The sequence below is a fragment of the Podarcis muralis genome, chromosome 9 (genome assembly GCF_964188315.1).
Source record: "Podarcis muralis chromosome 9, rPodMur119.hap1.1, whole genome shotgun sequence".
Classification (NCBI taxonomy): domain Eukaryota; kingdom Metazoa; phylum Chordata; class Lepidosauria; order Squamata; family Lacertidae; genus Podarcis; species Podarcis muralis.
In genome coordinates, this window is record NC_135663.1 from 66319364 (window position 1) to 66340599 (window position 21236).

The 21236-nt window shown below is 43.2% G+C and overlaps 1 protein-coding gene across 3 annotated transcripts in view; it reads right to left on the bottom strand.

Moving 5' to 3' along the window:
• TBC1D19 (TBC1 domain family member 19) overlaps positions 1-21236 on the bottom strand; it is a 74445-nt gene that overhangs the window by 41908 nt on the left and 11301 nt on the right. For all 3 annotated transcript variants that reach the window (XM_077934403.1, XM_028743598.2, XM_028743597.2), the window contains 5 exons: positions 18494-18540; positions 15357-15467; positions 12894-12966; positions 11031-11069; positions 5540-5652 (listed from right to left, as the gene is read on the bottom strand). In XM_077934403.1, coding sequence (XP_077790529.1) covers positions 5540-5652; positions 11031-11069; positions 12894-12966; positions 15357-15467; positions 18494-18540 — 383 coding nt within the window. The remainder of the gene's footprint in view (positions 1-5539; positions 5653-11030; positions 11070-12893; positions 12967-15356; positions 15468-18493; positions 18541-21236) is intronic.

The following is a 21236-nucleotide window of genomic DNA, read 5'->3' on the forward strand; positions in this document are numbered from 1 at the left end:
CTAAACTTCGTGGAACACAAATTGGTTCAAATTAGATGTTCTTCTCTGAAATGAGTGTATTTGAATGCTCACACACTTCTCCCAAAAAGCTTTTGCTGTACCTTTCAGTGTCTTAACAAAATCTATTTTTCTAAATAAGATTTAGAGGTTCAAAAAGTCTTCAGTTTGTAAATACGGAGAAGGATAAATGGAAACTGACATACATTAACGAAGAAAAAGTAGCTCAGCCACTTAGTTACAAATGGCACAAGGGAGAATTCTAGGACCAAAACTTAGCAGCACGGCTGAATTAGAAAGACATACTTTCTGATTTAACTGCTTCTAAAAATTACACTATAAATATATATTTTTAATTGTTTTGCAATAAATATACATATCTGTGACAGTCAAAATTATCACACTAAAATATACTTGATAGCCATATCTAGTGTGATTTGAATTTTTTAGGATGGGGAGGGGAGATGAGTAAGTGAAAGAGTTTTGTAAAATTATGCAAGGAATGACTCACCCTTTCTCATAATACTAGGATCCAGGTCAGTCAATAAAGCGGAAGGGTGGAAGATTCAGGAGAGATTAAACAAAATATTTCTTTCTCTGGCTCCCTCAAGATGTGGTGACACAGTTTAGGAGGCTTTCAAGGGGCATTAGAAAAAGTCATGGAGGATAAGTCGATCAAGGTCATGGTGGCTATATGCTTCTGCCAGGATCACAGATCCTCTGATTGCCAATTGCTGGAAAACACAAGCAGGGGTCTACTGCTCCCCTCATGTCTTGATTTTGAGGTTCCCATTGGCTTCTGGTTATCTCCTGTGGGAAACAGACTGATGGGATTAGAAAGGGTTTTGGTCTTAATCCAAAGAGATTCTTCTTGTGTTATCAGATTAGCCATGCCAGAAGTTCTCAAACTATGGACCACTGGAGGTATGCAAGTTCCATTCAGCAGTCTGTGAAAAGGCTTCACAGTACAGTCGTACCTTGGAAGTCGAACGGAATCCGTTCCGGAAGTCCATTCGACTTCCAAAACATTCAGAAACCAAAACACGGCTTCTGATTGGCTGCAGGAAGCTCCTGCAGCCAATCGGAAGCAGTGGAAGCCCCGTCAGATGTTTGGCTTCCAAAAATAGTTCACAAACCGGAACAGTGACTTCTGGGTTTGCAGCATTCACGTGCCAAAACCTTTGAGAACTAAGCTGTTAAAAACCTAGGTACAACTGTAGTTGAGAGTATCTTCATCCCACCTGACACAATTTATTTTTTAAAATCAGAGCCAGATTATCAAACAGGCTAAGGCGGCTTTAGTCTTGGGCAATGATCTTCATAATATAAATGCTGGAACAGTTGACTTATTTCCCCTAAAAGACTATGGTAACCTAGATGTGTACTTTAATACGTTCAACAACAAAAAAAAATATATTACATGGCCTGAGACTCTGGCAATTTCCAATTGGTCCACAGAAAAAACTGTTTGCGAGCTGACATATTGGGTTTTGGGTGTTTCACATTGACTTACAATGACTCCATCATAACCGTTAGCTCCCCAACCCGTAACATTTCCTGCTACGGGCAAGGTTCATACTTGGTTGCTTGTCTGCACAACGCTGTAAACTGCTTCTAGCTATGATTGGCAAGATTAAGGACAGATCATCTGATAAGACAGAACTGCATGGCAGTGAGCTAGGGCACTGTTGGAGCAGTTTCAATTAGTTGCAGTGTGGCAGCCTGAACTGACCATTTCTTTAGATATTTTACTTGACAAATTAAGACAAAAATACCACAAATATGGTACCACTACTGTGGTATGTAGTGAAGTCAGCCAATTACAATAAATCTCTCTCATCCATTTACTATAAGAAAAGAGGAAATAAGCAAGGCTTTAACTGTCAGAATAATTTGGAACAATTCAGAGTTAATTAGCCATCACAACATTGGCACAATGTTTTTCATTATGACAAAAGCAGTGCTTTCTCTTTCAACAATGTATAAACCATTACTTCTTGGATTATTTATTCTTGATGGTCTGATTTAAGTATATGCACCAAAAAGCCAAGCATTTTCCCCTAAGCTTAGCAAAATCTTTTCCAATAGTGCTTTTAAAATACTGAAGTCTGTTTTCATCGTTAGATACAGCTATCATCTTACTGTCAATCCACTCCCAATCATGTATAACAAGGAATAATATACATTCTTTCTCTCTCTCATGCACCCATGCAGGCCACTTATTCATCATCTGTCCATCCCTTACAGTACTCTTAATTTCAATTAACTGAAAATAATATCTTCATATCTACAGTATCAAGCATGTAGCACGATACTCTGTCTCTATTAAAAGGAAGACTAATAAAGTCATGATCTCTTTAGCTAGGACGTGTTGGGCATTTTAAAGAAAAATTAAAGCAACGTTTACTGCAGCGGAGAGGTAGAGCAGCACATTAACCAAACAGCAAACATAAAGCAAAATGAGCAAAGATAAAGTAAAATATATGGTCATGTTGTCCAGATGCCTGATTATCGTCTTCCAAAGCAACTACTCTATTCCGAACTTAAAAATGGAAAGTGTAACGCTGGTGGTCAACAAAAGAGGTTTAAAGACTCTCTCCAGGCAAATCTTAAAAACTGTAGTATAAACATCGACAACTGGGAAACACTGGCCTGGGAGTGCCTCCAATCAGAGAACAGCCTTTACCAAAGGTGTCATGGGTTTGAACTCAGGATGAAAGAGAGAAACGTGATAAGAGGAAGGCACGCTTGCCAAACCCTCACTGTGATCAACTCTCACCCGAAAACCTCTGTCCCCGCTGGGGAAGGACCTGTGGATCCAGAACTGGCCTCCACAGTCACTTACAGACTCACTGTTAAAACTGTGTTTATGGAAGACAATCTTACTAGGCTACGAGTGATCGCCAAAGAAGAAGAAGAAGATACAAACACACACACACACACACACACACGAAACAGAATATGCAAGAAGGGGAGTTGTGTGGCTTATCAGTAATGATGTCACAGGCCCTACCCGATAGCTGAATGTGATACTTTATGCCACTGCCTAATCTGTGCAGGGAGGCAACGTGAGTACAGGAACATATGAGGATACCTGCACATATTCAAAAGCAGAAAGAAGCAGCTACCCCACAGTGCTGTAGAAAGAAAGGAAAGAAGACGTATGGAGAAGCCCATTTCCGATAGGAATAAGGCGTGATGTGGCAAGAAGGCTCGGGAAATTATCTGGAGCAGTTGAGGAAGTAAGCAAGGCAAGTGAAAAGAAGCACAGGCTAGGTGGCATGTTCAGAAAAAATACTGAAGCAAAAAGTTGGGCAGCAGAGACAAGAACAGAAGCTGAAAAAGTATTGGGGAGGTAAGAGAAGTAGTGTTACTCCAGAGGGGAGGTCATTTATGTCATTCCACGGTATGCCAATTTTTCACAGCAAGGAATAGGTTTCTCTTATTTGAAATGTTCAACTTACAGTGGTACCTCGGGTTAACTACTTGATTCATTCCGGAGGTCCATTCTTAACCTGAAACTGTTCTTAATCTGAAGCACCACTTTAGCTAATGGGGCCTCCCACTGCCGCTGCGCCGCCAGAGCACAATTTCTGTTCTCATCCTGAAGCAAAGTTCTTAACCTGAAGCACTATTTCTGGGTTAGCAGAGTTTGTAACCTGAAGCATGTGTAACCTGAAGCGTATGTAACCTGAGGTACCACTGTACACAGTTCTACACACAGAGACATAATTCTATTTGTATGCTGCCTTTCCACAGTTCAAACTATGCTCAAGATGGCTTACAACATAAAAACAATACATAAAAACAATACAACAAAAGTAGTCATAAACTCTAAAGAAGATGTTAAAAAAATACAAAACCAAACTGAATAATTTCTATGCAATCAAACAAAATCTAAAATAAATATTTGTTGTTGTTGTTGTTTAGTCGTTTAGTCATGTCCAACTCTTCGTGACCCCATGAACCAACCAAACGGCAGCAAGGTCTGCAACTTTTGTAGAGACAGGACACACACGGAAAGCGTAACACAGCAGCAGTGGTCTGTGGGGAGAGAGGCACGGGGGCAGCGAAAGCAGCCTCAGCATCCTTGCAGAGCCTCTGCACTGTGAGGATGGGAATGAGGCAGGGCAAATTAAATTCATGGGAGCTCTAGGAAGTGGATGAGCACCTGCAGGGCTACCACTCCAACTTCAGAGTACAGTAATATGTGGTCCGAACGTCTTCCATGCTTGCAATGGCAGAGTGCCCTTAAACCTTCCAGACTGCTGAACTAAAGGTAAAGGTACCCCTGCCCGTACGGGCCAGTCTTGACAGACTCTAGGGTTGTGCGCCCATCTCACTCAAGAGGCCGGGGGCCAGCGCTGTCCGGAGACACTTCCGGGTCACGTGGCCAGCGTGACATCGCTGCTCTGGTGAGCCAGAGCCGCACACGGAACGCCGTTTACCTTCCCACTAGTAAGCGGTCCCTATTTATCTACTTGCACCCGGGGGTGCTTTCGAACTGCTAGGTTGGCAGGCGCTGGGACCGAGCAACGGGAGTGCACCCCGCCGCGGGGATTCGAACCGCCAACCTTTCGATCGGCAAGCCCTAGGCGCTGAGGCTTTTACCCACAGCGCCACCCGCGTCCCCTGAACTGAACTACGCGATGGTAAAAATCAACTGGGCCGTCTGCTCTGCGATTATACGTCTTGGCAGCCGAGTGGTTCACCATGAGGACATCAGACCCAGCAAGGTAGAATTATTCAGACCTGTTGGGGTGCACCTGACCCCAACTCTGTTTGAATGAACTCTGTTTGGACGGTATTAGGTGTTGCCTGCAGGATTGGTTGTCAGGGTGCTGAGGGGTTTTTTTCAGTTGTAGGTTGTCTTGGTGGTGAGACCGCAATTTCATGGTCTCGGGTGGTGGTTTTATGCCTTGGGCGGAATCTTTTCATCTATCATTCCTAAAGGGGGGCGTGCAGTGGTCACATACACACCCTGCGGTGGCATTTCAGGGTTCCCCATTAAAGGGTTTTGTGTGAAGGGAGTCACTGGCCGTACGGTGATAGGTTGTCAATAAACCAGTTCTGCACGGGGGGGGGGGGGGGGCTTGCTGTGTAAATATGTGTTTTGCAGTGCCCCCTCCGATCCGATTAACCCTGCCATGCCTCAGTCCCCCGGGTTGGGGATCTGAGAGGGATACACGCCCAATGCCTAAGCCAAGGTTTCCTACATTTGAAACTGATAATAAAGTTGTGGCCATTTTAAATCCCCAAACACGTTGTCATGTGTGTTTCATTGCTCTTGGGCTGTCTCTCGGTTGGGGGGGGCAGGGGTCTCCACCTGGGCACGCAAAATAAACTAGGGAAAGCGAGGTTCAGATTTTTAAAAAGTCAGAAAAACACTGTTAAATGAGCACAAACACCCTTGTGTGACCTTGTGCGCAATAAACCAAAACTAGCATCACGCTTAATAACGCAGCCAAACATTGTTTATAATTTAGCTATTGGGTATGTAGCTACTGCAAGTCTACATTTTTACTGCAATTTTGCTACTTACCTCGGGTTGACTGGAAACGTTCAGAATCAGGGCCCACAACTCGGCTCGTAGCAAATTTGGACATCCCTGCCGGACATATTGCTGAGCTGCTGCACTATCCTGCTCCATTAAAACTACAAGAAATGCAGGTGTTAATAATACACACAAAAGACATACAAACACATTTCAGTTTTATATTTTATTAGCATTTCATTTAAGTGTTCCTCCAAGACCATTTAAGATGGCAGGGGGAAAAAACCTGAATGACTTTCGTCCAGTAGCACTCACACCTATAATCATGAAGTGCTTTGAAAAGCTGGTACGAAATTATGTCATTGCCTGCCTACCAGAGGGACTGGACACATTCCAATTTGCTTATAAAATGAAAAGATCGACAGAGGACGCTGTGGCGATTGCCCTCCATGCCGTTCTTGCACATTTGGAGCAGCGGGGGGGTTATGCCAGACTGCTTTTTTAAAGATTTCAGCTCGGCATTTAATACCATTCTACCACAACGTCTGATGTCTAAACTGGAAGATCTGGGGCTTCCGTTTTCACTTTGTGGGTGGATATTGGACTTTTTGTCAGACCACCCCCAGAGGGTTCGGTTGGGCCCTTATAGCTCTAGTATGCTTAAGACTAACACAGGAACACCACAGGGATGCGTACCCAGCCCGCTCCTATATATTCTCTACACGTACGATTGTGTCGCTGCTCACCCTAGTAATAGGGTCGTCAAATTTGCAGATGACACAACCGTGATTGGGCTCATCTCTGAAAGGGAGGGTGAAACGGACTATAGAGATGAGGTGGAGCGGCTGACAGAGTGGTGCAGAGCTAACAACTTGCTCATAAATACAAGGAAGACAAAGGAGCTTGTGGTGGACTTCAGGAGACAGAAGAGCAATGTCCAGCCACTTTTGATTGATGGGGTCTGTGTGGAGAGGGTAACAACATTCAGATTTTTGGGCATTGAATTACAAGAGGATCTGTCCTGGAGTGTCAACATAAGGGGGCTTGTGAAGAAGGCGCAGCAGAGACTGTACTTTTTGAGAATTCTAAGGAAAAACCATCTTCCGCAGAAACTGCTGCTTGCCTTCTATCACTGTGCCATTGAGAGCGTGCTCACTTATGGCTTATGTGTGTGGTACGGAAGCTGTACTACCCAGGACAGGATGGGGTTGTGCAGAGTTGTTAAGGCAGCAGAGAGCATTGTTGGCTGCCCACTCTCTACCTTAGAGCAGATTTATGCCACAAGGTGCCATAGGAAGGCACTGGACATAGTAAAAGATCCATCGCATCCTGGTCACTGTCTCTTCGAGCTCCTGCCGTCGGGACGGAGATACAGGACGATGAAGACAAGAACAAGCCGTCTTAATAACAGCTTCTTCTCCAGAGCGATCTCGGCCCTGAATGGGAAGCCTGGACTTTGAAAGTCATCTAATCTTCCTTGCTGTATTATACTGTATTGTTTTAATTAGTGTTTTTATAGTTGTTTTGATTTTGTGTGGAGTGCCCTACCTGGGTGGATGGAGCAGCCAAGTAATTTCGTTGTCCCCGAGAGGGGGCAATGACAATAAAGATATTATTATTATTATTATTATTATTATTATTATTATTATTATTATTATTATTATTATTATTTTACTATTCCACACAGATCTATGTAGAATATGAAGCCTGTGCAGAATTGGAGGCTGAATCACACAAAGTAAGTTTTCAAAATTGAGGGGATTTTAAAGCAAAGAATACCATATTTGGTTAGAAGTCACATTTACAGCACGGTTCTGTACACATCTACTCAGAAGTAAATCACACTGCGTTTTGGGAGGCTTACTATGGTTAATATATAGGACTGCACTCTCAGTTAACGTAATGATAATAAATGTCTTGAATCACCAAGCTGATTGCCATGGATTAGTAATATTAGTTTCAGACATTATTTAGTATTTCTAAAAATAAATTCTGTGTGTTCTCTTCACTTCTGGCACGTTCACACTATTTTTCAAACCTTTTCCAGCTGTGGCACTACAGCTATAGAACCTGTTGCCAACTGTGGTACATAGTGCATCATTACTGCTCGCCTTTAGAAAATGCTTTAAAAACCTATTTGGGGGCTGTAGAACTGAATTTGATTTAGTTTTATTTATCTATTGGAGTTTGCTATTTTACTGGGCTGAATGCTTTTTAGTATTACGGCTGGTTCTATTATTGTTTATTCTAGTGCTATGTTTTACTGTTTTGAAGTTTTTGTTACTTCCACCCTGAAAAAGGTAAAGGTAAAGGTACCCCGACCGTTAGGTCCAGTCGCGGATGACTCTGGGGTTGCGTGCTCATCTCGCTCTATAAGCCGAGGGAGCCGGTGTTTGTCCGCAGACAGCTTCTGGGTCATGTGGCTAGCATGACTAAGCTGCTTCTGGCGAACCAGAGCAGTGCACAGTAGGAGATAAGTGAGCTCTTATCTTGAAAGATGAAGAATCCATAGTTTAAGGTTGGTCAGTATGTCAGAGAATGGACATTTATACAAAGGGAAAAGCAGTTGACAGTGATCAATTGAAAAGGGAAACTATTAATTTATATCCAGAACAACAAGAGCAGACTGTGGGTTCTGGTGCAGAGCAAACTGCTGTCCCTTAAGGTCAAAAAGGTGGCAGAGCAGCTTTAAAATTTCTTTCTAGGGGGAAGACAAAAGGAACTGGGGGCCATTCAATTCAATGTGCTTAAAGTCCGCTAAATGGGAACAGAGCAGCACTTGACAACAAGCTTACAGCAGGACATGGCAGGCAATTAAAGAAACCAAGGACATAAAGGAAATTGAACATGCTAAAGGACTTTGGGGGAAGGGCTGAAATTCAGTGGCAGAGAACGTCCTGTCTGAAACCTTAGAAAGCCACTGCAAGTTATGGCAGACAATACTGTACTGAGCTAGAAGGTAAAGGGACCCCTGACTATTAGGTCCAGTCGTGGCCGACTCTGGGGTTGCGGCGCTTATCTCGCTTTATTGGCCGAGGGAGCTGGCGTACAGCTTCCGGGTCATGTGGCCAGCATGACTAAGCCGCTTCTGGCGAACCAGAGCAGCACACGGAAACACCATTTACCTTCCCGCCGGAGCAGTACCTATTTATCTACTTGCACTTTGACGTGCTTTCGAACTGCTAGGTTGGCAGGAGCAGGGACCGAGCAACGGGAGCTCACCCCGTCAGGGGGAATTGAACCGCTGACCTTCTGATCTGCAAGTCCTAGGCTCTGTGGTTTAACCCACAGCGCCACCCGCGTCCCTGTACTGAGCTACATAGAGCAAAAATTTAACTCAATGTAAGACAGCTTGCTACAAGAGGAATGCAACATACTGATGCTTATATGATTTAGTTTGGTTTTGGAGATTTCTACTCCGGAAGGTAGAGCAGCGATGTCACGCTGGCCACGTGAACTGGAAGTGTCTCCGGACAGCGCTGGCCCCCGGCCTCTTGAGTGAGATGGGCGCACAACCCTAGAGTCTGTCAAGACTGGCCCGTACGGGCAGGGGTACCTTTACCTTTACCTTTTACTCCGGAAGGTACCTTTGAGCCACTTAACTTGTTTCTTCCTAACATCCGGATTGCAAACGAGAAACCAAGTATTGACCCACAAAGTAAAGGTTTGAAAGAGACAATGCTACACCTGGCAGTAGATAGGGATAGCACTGGTGAAAATGCTAATATGGGTATGTTTATGCTTTTCTGCTGCTTGGCAAGGTATACCCAAACCAGAAATAATTTCCTGGGGCTGTCAGCCAAGATAATACACGGCATTTCCTGGCTAAGCAAGTGGCACGAATATTAAGGCTACCCAATTAGCAACAAGTCAAAGATAACTCAGTTAGTAACAGATGCCTGCTTAAAGGCTATCCGGGACCATGGAAGAGCTTCTGTTCAGTATGAACTTTGATGCCAGCCCCCAGTAATTAGGACATTGCTGGAAAAACAAAACAAAACAGAAGGCCTGCTTGAGAAGTTTAAAAGTGAAGATTAACACCTTTGATGACTAGTTTGGTCAAGCTTGCAGTGCATGAGTCACACAGTGAGATTATGACACTTCCTATTTTTCTGCTGTCCACCTACCAGATAGCTCCTGCATCCACACATTTCATTCCATTCCCCTTCCTTTTTTTGCATTTAATATTCAGTGAAAAGTGATTATCCAATATTTGTATAATGTCCAAATTCAGTTTTTTGAGGAACTGAAATAAACTATTTTTTTTAAAACGGCTTTGTACAGATCTGAAATGATGCTATTAAATCAAGGTCACGGATATCTAGGTTACTTTCTTCTTCTTCTTCTTCATCATCATCATCATCATCATCATCATCTACTATTATTTATACCCCACCCAGCTGGCTGGGTTTCCACAGCCACTCTGGGCAGCTCCCAACATAATATTAATAATATTCTATTAATTTAAGTGGTTGCCTGATCAGAAGCATGTCATTTTGGGTTTTCTCTCCTCACACCCCAAATTATCATAGTTGTCATGCTGTCTTTTAATATAATTTAGAAGAGGAGAATGTGACACGGGCATGGCCTAATTCCTTTCACAGTCACTCTTGTGAAAGGAAAGGCAGAGAAAAAATCATTTGTTCCATGAGCCAGTGTGGTGTAGTGGTTAAGAGCGGTAGTCACGTAATCTGGGTAACCGGGTTCGCGTCTCCGCTCCTCCACATGCAGCTGCTGGGTGACCTTGGGCCAGTCACATTTCTTTGAAGTCTCTCAGCCCCACTCACCTCACAGAGTGTTTGTTGTGGGGGAGGAAGGGAAAGGAGATTGTTAGCCGCTTTGAGACTCCTGAAGGGGAGTGAAAGGCGGGATATCAAATCCAAACTCTTCTTCTTCTTCTTCTTCTTCTTCTTATGTGGGTTTGATTTCTTTTAATTAAGGCGTAGGGTTGATTTCCTTTCAACGGGTAGAATAATGACCTTATTTGAAAGGGCATAACCATCCTGCAAGCTCACTTAGTGCTACGTGTTTCATTAGGTTTTGCACTAGCAACTAACCACCTAGAAGAATTAAAGTTATATTCTTATCTGATGCAGGGACATAAACTCCATTAACACTAATGAGAGTTCTTTGTGCACAGAAGCAACTCTGGTGATTTTAAAATAGAATTCAAAACAGGAATTCAGCAATTTGGAATAAAGCTGTCATAAACACACACACACACACACACACACACACACACACACACACACACTTCGTTTTTAATCTGCCAGCTGTGACACTCTTTATCTAGAACCTATAAACCTCTAGCAGTTCCATCACGTTAAAAAGGTACAAGTTACATTTTTTATTTTACATCATTTACAGTGCAATTCTATGGATGTTTACTCTGAAGGAAATCCCAATGCATCCAATGGTACTTAATTTCTAGTATTTAGAATTGCAGCCTTATTACGCTTCACACCAGACAAAACAAAGAAAACCCACAGAAAAACTTAAAACACTTGTAATTTGTTTACAGTCAGTATCCAATTCTTACCTTTCTGACCAATACGTACATGTTCATTTTCAAAGAGTTCTAAAACAGTAAAGCAAGAAAAGAGTGCAAAGAGTTCAAAACTATTTAAAGTTTTACAGAAGGACGTTTGATTTAACTATCAAAACATCTTATCTGAAAGCATGGCACCATACACGCACCAGAATTCCAAGGAACATGAATTCATAATCCACATGTGCAACATTTCTCTCCGAAAAATGGCACCCGTTTGCCTCCAAACGACTTTTTAAACCCTTACCCTTTTCGGTTGAAATGTAATTTGAAGCAAGAGTTTGGTTTTTTAAGGGAAAACAATGTTGGTTCTGTCTCTCTCTACTCTAAAAAGATTAAAGGGCAGTTTGAGGTTACGGTTATCAGAACGCTATATGAGATGGAAATTCAGAAGATGGGTTTCTGCATGTCCTTATCTTAGCTTCCCTGTATAGCCTGTTAGTGCGCTATTTTAAAGTATCATATTATTTCATTCTCTCCTTTTGTAAGCCACCTTAGGGGGGGAAATTAGATCCAAAAAAAAATTAGTCTAAAATAAACAATGTTATTCAAATGTGCTATTTCTCATTCATGAGAAAGATGCTTCAACTATAGTTATAGAACATCAGCAGTGTTATTAATTTCCACCCATTTAAATTTTGATGGCTACCTGCTCACTCCCATCATGAGACAGGTATTATTTCCAAGTGGCGAATGCATTACCAGCAAGGAGAGCTTCCTGTAATTTAGAAATGGAGCTGAAGAGGGCATATGCTAATCTAGTTAGATAATAAATAGAACACAAAAAGATGCCTTGAGGCTCTAACTACTTTGCTGTAGCACAAGTTTTGTCCTTCATCAGTTGAATAAAGATAAATCAGGATAATGTTACAGAGTATTCTATACACAGCATGAATGCCGCTGGAGATAAAAGCCCTAGCCGCAATAACATTGTTCATCTCTAAATCACTGCAACACTTTCCCTCTTGCTATTCTGGATTAATCTGCAGTTCTAAACTACTAGAACCATTCTGCCTGACAGCTGGTTTTCAATATGCAGGGATTTTGTTTGACGAAATTGCTAGTCGTGATCCCACACCTGCACTCTGAAGTGCAGACCAAAGCTTTGTTGTTGTTGTTGTTTAGTCGTGTCCGACTCTTCGTGACCCCATGGACCAGAGCACACCAGGCACTTCTGTCTTCCACTGCCTACCGCAGTTTGGTCAAAGTCATGCTGGTAGCTTTGAGAACACTATCCAACCATCTCATCCTCTGCCGTCCCCTTCTCCTTGTGCCCTCCATCTTTCCCAACATCAGGGTCTTTTCCAGGGAGTCTTCTCTCCTCATGAGGTGGCCAAAGTATTGGAGCCTCAGCTTCAGGATCTGTCCTTCCAGTGAGCACTCAGGGCTGATTTCCTTCAGAATGGAGAGGTTTGATCTTCTTGCAGTCCATGGGACTCTCAAGAGTCTCCTCCAGCACCATAATTCAAAGTAGAAATTCAAGGTAGTAAGATCAAAGCTTACTACCTCAGTAATAATTAGTCCTAACTTTTTTGGACTAAAAGATTTACATTCAGTCTAGGATCTGCTATTTTCCAAATCAGGCTTCTCACATTTGCTTTTATAAAAGCAGTGTTTTAAAATTTAGCCAAATTCTGACCAGGAGAGGGCTCCAGGAATGAAGATACTGTACTCAGTAAGTTTTGGCTTTTCCTGCTATCATTACCATACAAGTTATACTTGCCAAATCTATTCCTACCACAGTGCAAATAAAGGCACAAGAATTGTCATTGGAACAGACGTTAGCATCTATATCTCACACGAATCCTCGTAAGAACCAAGAACAATTTTACTACTTTAAACAAAGGCACTAACCTGGAGGCACATGTGCAGAATCATCAATATCCAGCTGGCCTGTGTTCAAGTCTAGCTCGTTGAAATATTCTTTCTTGAGAAAAAATGTACAAAAAGCCCACAAATATTTTATCAGCAAAGGATATTTCTTTAAATTTTAATTAGTTGTCAACAAAACTCCAAATTGCTATCAATTAGAAATATGATTTACCGTATTTTTCGCTCTATAAGACGTACCAGCCCACAAGACGCACCTAGTTTTTGGAGGAGGAAAACAAGAAAAAAAATATTCTGAATCTCAGAAGCCAGAACAGCAAGAGGGATCGCTACGCAGCGAAAGCAGCAATCCCTCTTGCTGTTCTGGTTTCTGTGATAGCTGCACAGCCTGCATTCGCTCCATAAGACGCACACACATTTCCCCTTACTTTTTAGGAGGGCAAAAGTAAGTCTTATAGAGCAAAAAATACGGTATACTATAATTGTCATCTAGCCCAGTCCTCTGACTTAGGAATGAGGCAAGAATTAAAAGCAGAGAGGCTCAACTATGTGGGTACCCTGTTAAGATTTCTTATGAGCAGTGTTGCAGTGGGCATAGCATGTTGTGAGCAGGACTCCCAACTTGATTTCAGCCACATCCCAAGCATTATGTCACCTAGTATTCTGTAGGGCAGAGGTTGCCAATTAGGGTTAATATCACAAATGTTATGGTCTGTTTTACTGCTGTGCAATTTTTCAATATATTGGCCAAAATCGGTTTTGAAATCACACCACAATAACGATTTTGACCCAGTGTCAGGCTTCGGGGAATCGGCTCCGTCCCCCGTGGCCGCAGATAAGCAGAACAAAAGAAAAGGACTCTTCTTACCAGTTAGAAACTTTAATAACCACAGCGAGAGAACAAAGAACACATCTTCTTGTAATGGCGGTGCTCCCAATTAAAGAGCCCACCCCCTTCGGTCCCTATGAACCTACGTCACTTCTACGTCTCGTAATCTGAGCTTGCCCCCTCTGTGGTTTCTGTTCTGCCACTTTCTGAGCCCTTCTCGATTTTGGAGAGGGTGGTGGAGGAATGCGGTCTGTGAATCTGTTAACCTTCTCCCTTCCAGTGTTTCCTCTCCTAGCTGTTCCCCATCCAGTATATCCCAGCTTCTGCCTTCTGAACTATGTCCCTCTGCAAACCGCTGTTCCAAATCTATATTGTCCTCCTGCTCCTGGGGAGATTCAGGATCTGGATCAGGAGCAGGGGGAGGCTCCCACCATTCCTCCTCAGTGCAGCCCTCCGCAACACAGTCCCTGACACCCAGCAATACGAAGCAGTATGTAGCTCCTTGCGCAAGGGGAGAGCAGGGCAGCTGATTTCAAGGCACCACCAATGATCTCCGCTGATGACGCTGCCGATCTGAGCTGCCTTCCCTCACACTGAAGGAGACCAGGGTAGCCAATTGCAAGGTGCTGCCTTCCCCTCGTGCTGATGGAGACCAGGGCAGCTGATCATCCTCACTTCAAGGCATCGTGTCACTACCTTCCCCTGGCACTGAGGCGGACCAGCTCTTCTCAGTCAGCAGGAAAGCAGTGGCAGCCGCAGTGGACATGCTCTTTGCTAGCTGCTCCACTGACGGTGGCTATCCCCATCCCCTCCCACTCATACCATGCAGTGGGGTGACTCCACTTTCTCTCCTCCCCCCAACCATCCAATCTCCGTGGCTGCCCCTTCTCTTATTCCCACGCCTGAGCTGCACGTACCAAACCCGCCCGATCTCTGTGACTGCTCCTTCCCTCATGCCCACGCCTGACCTCCCATTTCAGACATCGTGATATATCGGAATATCGCAATGTTTAGCTACTGATATATCACGATGCTGAAAACCAGATATCGCTCAGCCCTAGTCTGTTCTTTTTTTGGCATACCTAAAATCCTTTGCATATTTTGGGTTACCCCACATTTTGTTCCAAAAATTGCTTTGCAGAGGTCACAACCATAAAGTTATTTTAAAAAGTAGGGGGTCCGTGGCTTGGCTTTTGAAAAATAGGGGGTTCACAGTAATTAGCTGATTGGGAACTGCTGCTGTAGGGCATTATTTAAACATACAAAGTAGTGGGGAAATTTCCACCAGGAAACTCACATTGCCCCTGGATGTAAATTGCTCATTCTGCTATTCTGCTTCTTCCTTCAACACAAGGACTTGGGTCCTTTGCTCGGCCAGAGCTCAGTAAACCCAAATTATTCCCCCACCCTCCAAGTGTCCTTTCCACATTCTCCCCTCCAAAATGTTTTCAGAGCACTAAGCAGGCAGAGGTCACAATAAAGCAAATGACAAGAACACCCACTGAAAACAATGCAACCTATCTGAAGGCCCAAACAGGAACTGTGAATGTTCAGTATCTCACAGTTAAGAAAATCTAGCTCTTTTGTTCATCTATACTTGTTTCTACTATTTTAGAAATTCTTTTGAATGAATGATATTTAAAGATAATTATTATTACCAGTTCAGGGATGTCCTTCACTTTCAGTGGCACCTGAATTAATCCCAGGTGGTTTCTAAAACTAGGCTGCTCAGTGTTTTCATAATTCGGATTGCGAAGGTTCATCAATACCTTTAAGAAAAGCAATACAAGTTAGGGTTTTCTATTGGCCTCATCAAGCAGGCTGTTCTTATGTTCTTATGTTCTCATGTTCATTCATCACAGTAAGCCACTGTCAAATATTTCTGTTTGCATGCTATGGTCCTAGGAAGCTTAGTGTTCATGCATCTCTGGACTTGTGCTGTGCAAAGACAAGGCTAAAGAGACAGGAAGAGTCTGCTGTAGGTTTTTCATCTGGTCTCTTTTGTTTATATGAAACACTCCAGCTTGTACATGAATAATTTCTCCGAGTCAATACAGGATTATGGGCTAAATATAAATTTGTAGATGCAGGCCAAGCACTAAAAGGTTAACATTCAAAGAATGTCAAGAGATGTCAAGAAACAATAGAAAACACAAGAGACATAACAAAACACTGTTTACTCATGCAAAGTGTTTTCATAAGGTTAAACTGAGACAGATTTAATTAGCCTTAATTGCAGATAAATGCTATAGTTACATTATAATTCAAGCCATCAGCAAAATAAAAAAACAACAACCCAAGAACATATAAAGTTCAATAGTTCAGGCTCACAACGTAAGCCTTCTATCTACATTTGCATGAGTGCAATAGAATGTTCATTAATATATGCAAATTAAGCTATGATAAAGTCAACCAAACTAATGGCATTTGCAATGCTAAAGTGGAAAGAAATTCCTATTTACACAAGGGAATTTTTCAAATATGAGACTTTCATTTACCTTCACAAACGGCATATCCATATGCTTGCTTTCTGTTCTGTTGTTTTTATTAGGCAAGCTAATACAGATTTACACTGCCATACGGAAATAGTTCTTGGAAAATAAGATACCATACTATTTTCATGTTCAAAAGCTCTATCAATCAATTCTGTAGCCACTGGTTCAGGTTTCTTCTGCTCATGCTTCTCATTTGGGATTTTAGTAGTTGTTTCCTTCTCTTCTCATTAAAATATGTCGCTCTCTTCCTTGCACAACCGGATTTAGACCTCTCTCACTTCTGAAGCCACATGGTAAAACGAGCACATATGACCTTACATATGGGGGCAGGGAAAACACACGGGAGGGGGATCCCCAAAGGGGCACTCTGTGTTGTCCTCTAGCTAGACCAAAAGATTGAGGACATGGATTGTCAAACTGTTCTGGGAGCCATGAAAGTCCCTTGGAAATTTTAAGAGCTAACCATTAATAAGATTCGTGATGACAGGGAAGCTTTCGTGAAAAGCATTTCCACTAATCACCACTATTGATGTTCTCCCTGCAGTGTGTAGCTACAATGTAAAGGTAAAGGTAAAGGGACCCCTAACAATTAGGTCCAGTCGTGACCGACTCTGGGGTTGCGGCACTCATCTCGCTTTATTAGCCGAGGGAGCCAGCGTACAGCTTCCGGGTCATGTGGCCAACATGACTAAGCCACTTCTGGCGAACCAGAGCAGCACACAGAAACGCCGTTTACCTTCCCGCCAGAGTGGTACCTATTTATCTACTTGCACTTTGACGTGCTTTTGAACTGCTAGGTTGGCAGGAGCAGGGACCGAACAACAGGAGCTCACCCCGTCGCGGGGATTCAAACTGCCAACCTTCTGATCAGCAAGTCCTAGGCTCAGTGGTTTAACCCACAGCGCCACCCGCATCCCAGCTACAATGTACAACAATGCAATATATGCAGTGTTATGGTGGAATCCAGAAAGCTTGGCCACTGCTATGCATGAGTCGAATGTTGTTTGGGAATTTGCCTTGGCAATATGAATGGGGTTTAATGAACAGAGAAAGTGTGAAACTACTGACCTAGGATACAATGAAATAATGCAAGTGAGAACAGAGATACAAGATGCAATGGGTGGGATCCAGTGGTGACTGTCCTCAGAAAGGAATCTGTTGGCCTTACAGGGGAGAAATTGCCCATACAGTGGTACCTCGGGTTAAGAACTTAATTCGTTCTGGAGATCCATTTTTAACCTGAAACTGTTCTTAACCTGAGGTGCCACTTTAGCTAATGGGGCCTCCCACTGCTGCTGCACCGCCATTGCACGATTTCTGTTCTCATCCTGAAGCAAAGTTTTTAACCTGAGGTACTATTTCTGGGTTAGCGGAGTCTGTAACCGGAAGCGTCTGTAACCTGAAGTGTATGTAACCCGAGGTACCACTGTATTCCATCTCAATCTGCTTCAGGGGTTTGGGGAAGATTTGGGGGATGTTGCAGAGGGGGTTCAGGGCACTGGAGGGGCAAGGAGGATCATCAAAAATGGCCTCTGTCCATGTTCTGCGGCCAACTTTCCCATCTGATGAAATGCAGTCCTTATATTGACAGACTACTGTGCAACAGACTCTTGAATTGCGATTCTTACAGCTGAGCAGAATTTGAACGCCGACACACAAGCTGACTGAATTGCTAATTGTTTCATTTCTTTCGTCTGTGCCCAAATTACAAGTTAAAGCTTACTGGGTGGAATTCAACTTTGCACTAATTTGACTGTTCCAGCAGTGAAAGCATTTCTGCTTGCTAGAGGAAACAATCTCCCCTCTCCCCCCACCCACTGTTATGAGGGTTGTCCTGGCCCATCCAGAGCAGATCTGGCTGAGCTGTTTTTTTGCAGGGCGGGGAAGGAGAAGGGGAGGAGTAAGCCCACTGCACTAGCAGGAAGTCTTGCACTGTCTTCCGCTTGCATGCCAGGTTAGCTGAATCCGGCCCAGTTTATGGAATTTATGGCAAAAATGCTCAAGGAGGTTATGATGCTGAAGGAAGTAACCTGGCAAGAATGCTGAGGCCAGTCAGAGAGGAAATTCAGTCCCCAAGCCTGTGTTTCCCTACACCTGCCATAGAGGAACACAACAAACCTTTTTGGCTTTTAGATATTTCCCTGTCCTTGTTTCCCCATTTTACTTCCATAACCATGCCTGTAGTTTAAGCCGTCGCTTTGAACTGGCAAAGTCTATATGAACTTCATAACTCCAATAAGACCCTTCATATTTTATTGTATAAATACATAATTGAAGATCTAACTTTATTTTTTTATTACCTCAAGAAAATCTTTAGGTGCGTAAACGGGCCTGAAGAGACTTAGATCTGAAATTAATAAGATACATAAAGTTATTTGATTAAAAAGAATTGTCTTTGTGGAAAAAAATATCGGGAGTGGTCCACAGCTTTCATCAGATTCTCAAAGGGGCCAATGATCCAAAAACGGTTATGAACCACTGATGGATAAATTTGCCTAATACTAATTATAGCAATATGTGTTCATATCAACATAAATTTTGAATATACATTCAAAGCAAATTCTGATGCATGCAATCTTATCACAAAGTATCAGCTGAAGTGCAAAGACTGTTGTTGAAAGCTAACATAAAGGCCAGTAGTTATCCACATCTATATGAGATATCGCCACTTCCTTCCAGAATTCTGCCAGTACCTAGGAGACACTAAGCAGTCTGCAATCTCAACCTTAGGGTACAAAACTAAATGCAGATATCATGGATTTAGTAAAGGTAAAGGTACCCCTGCCCGTACGGGCCAGTCTTGACAGACTCTAGGGTTGTGCGCTCATCTCACTCTAGAGGCCGGGAGCCAGCGCTGTCCGCAGACACTTCCGGGTCACGTGGCCAGCGTGACAAGCTGCATCTGGCGAACCAGCGCAGCACACGGAACGCTGTTTACCTTCCTGCTAGTAAGCGGTCCCTATTTATCTACTTGCACCCGGGGGTGCTTTCGAACTGCTAGGTTGGCAGGCGCTGGGACCGAGCGACGGGAGCGCACCCCGCCGCGGGGATTCGAACCGCCGACCTTTCAATCGGCAAGTCCTAGGCGCTGAGGCTTTTACCCACAGCGCCACCCGCGTCCCTGCGCCACCCGCGCCACCCGCGTCATGGATTTAACTACAGCTTAATCTCCACCCTGTTTTAGAGAATCTAGTCTAATGAAGTGTTCTGAGAAACTCAAAAGCTTGCTCACTGTTTTATGACGTTTTGGTAATGCTCAATGGTGAACGCTGGAATCCCTTATAAATTTCATCTCACCAAGAAAGTATAAAACGGCCTCGGCACAGTATACCTGAAGGAGAGTCTCCATCCCCATCATTCAGCCCGGACACTGAGGTCCAGTTCCAAGGGTCTTCTTGCGGTTCCCTCACTGAGAGAAGTGAGGTTACAGGGAACCAGGCAGAGGGCCTTCTTGGTAGTGGCACCTGCCCTGTGGAATGCCCTCCCCTCAGATGTCAAGGAAATAAACAACTATCTGACTTTTAGAAGACCTCTGAAGGCAGCCCTGTTTAGGGCAGTTTGTAACGTTTGATGTTTTATTGTTTTTAATATTCTGTTGGGAGCCACCCAGAGTGGCTGGGGAAACCCAGCCAGATGAGCAGGGTATAAATAATAAATTATTATTATAATGATAGTAAGACCCAGAGGCTTTTGAAATTAAGATGAAAGCCACATGTGGCTGTAGGGCTGCCAAGCTGGACCTTCAACAGACTGCTTTCCAGTCTGTGTTTGAGATTTGAAGCAACTTCCTCACCCTTGTAGGGTAACCTGCACACAAAGATGGAAAATGGAAGTGCAACTCCATTAGCTGAGCTGGACCTCTCAGCAGCTTTAGATGCCATGGTATCCTTCTGGGCTGTCTCTTGGGAGTGGATCAGGAGGCAATGCGCTTCAGTGGCCCGAGCACTTTTGTAATATTTTTATTATAAAATTTGTTAGGCTTACACGTGCACATTTACACTACACTGCTGAAGTACAAAGTACTGAATGATATCAATGAGATGTATTAATTTGTGTCCCTTCAATGTCAGGCAGCAGAGGAACCAACCCCCACGGCAGGTTGCCAGGAACGGAAAATACAAGGGAAAGTCCTTACCATCTGCTTTTATTCAATATTCACAGAATAATGGTGTTGTTTATTATTGGGCAAATGATAGATCTTTGCCAGCTTAACTGGGGTCATGTACCACCTATAGATCATTTTCATTATATTCTCTTTCAAGGCACTACATGCCGTAAATTTAATACCGGTGGTCCATAACTGTTCCCAGTCAGCAGCCGCAATATCATGACCTATATCCTGTGCCCATTTAATCATGACTGATCTCACCGTTTCATCCTGTGTATTCCATTTCAGCAGCAAATTATACATTTTAGATAAGTTCTTAGTATTGGGTTCTAGCAGTTCTGTTTCTAACTTTGACCTCTCCTCCTGAAAGCCAAGTTTCCTGTCCTGCTTAAATGTCTCATTTATCTGACGATAATGTAACCAGTCTCGAACTTTATGCTTTAGCTTCTCAAAACTTTGAAGCTTCAATGTTTCACCTTCTTGTTCTAAAATTTCAGAATATTTAGGCCAATTTGAGTCCATGTTAAGTTTTTTCACTTCCTTAGCTTCCATTGGTGATAGCCACCTGGGGGTTTTACTTTCCAATAGATCTTTGTACCTATTCCAAACATTGTACAATGCTTTCCTGACTATATGGTTTTTAAAGCTTTTATGCACCTTTACCTTGTCATACCACAGATATGCATGCCAGCCAAATTTGTTATCATATCCCTCCAGGTCCAAAATGTCTGTATCCTCCAGAAGTAGCCATTGCTTCAGCCAGCAAAACGCTGCTGATTCATAATAAAGTCTTAAGTCTGGCAGGGCGAAGCCCCCTCTATCTTTCGCATCGGTTAAAGTCTTAAATTTTATTCTGGGCTTTTTGCCCTGCCAGACAAATTTAGATATATCCTTCTGCCACTTCTTGAAGCAGTCCATTTTGTCCAGGATTTGCA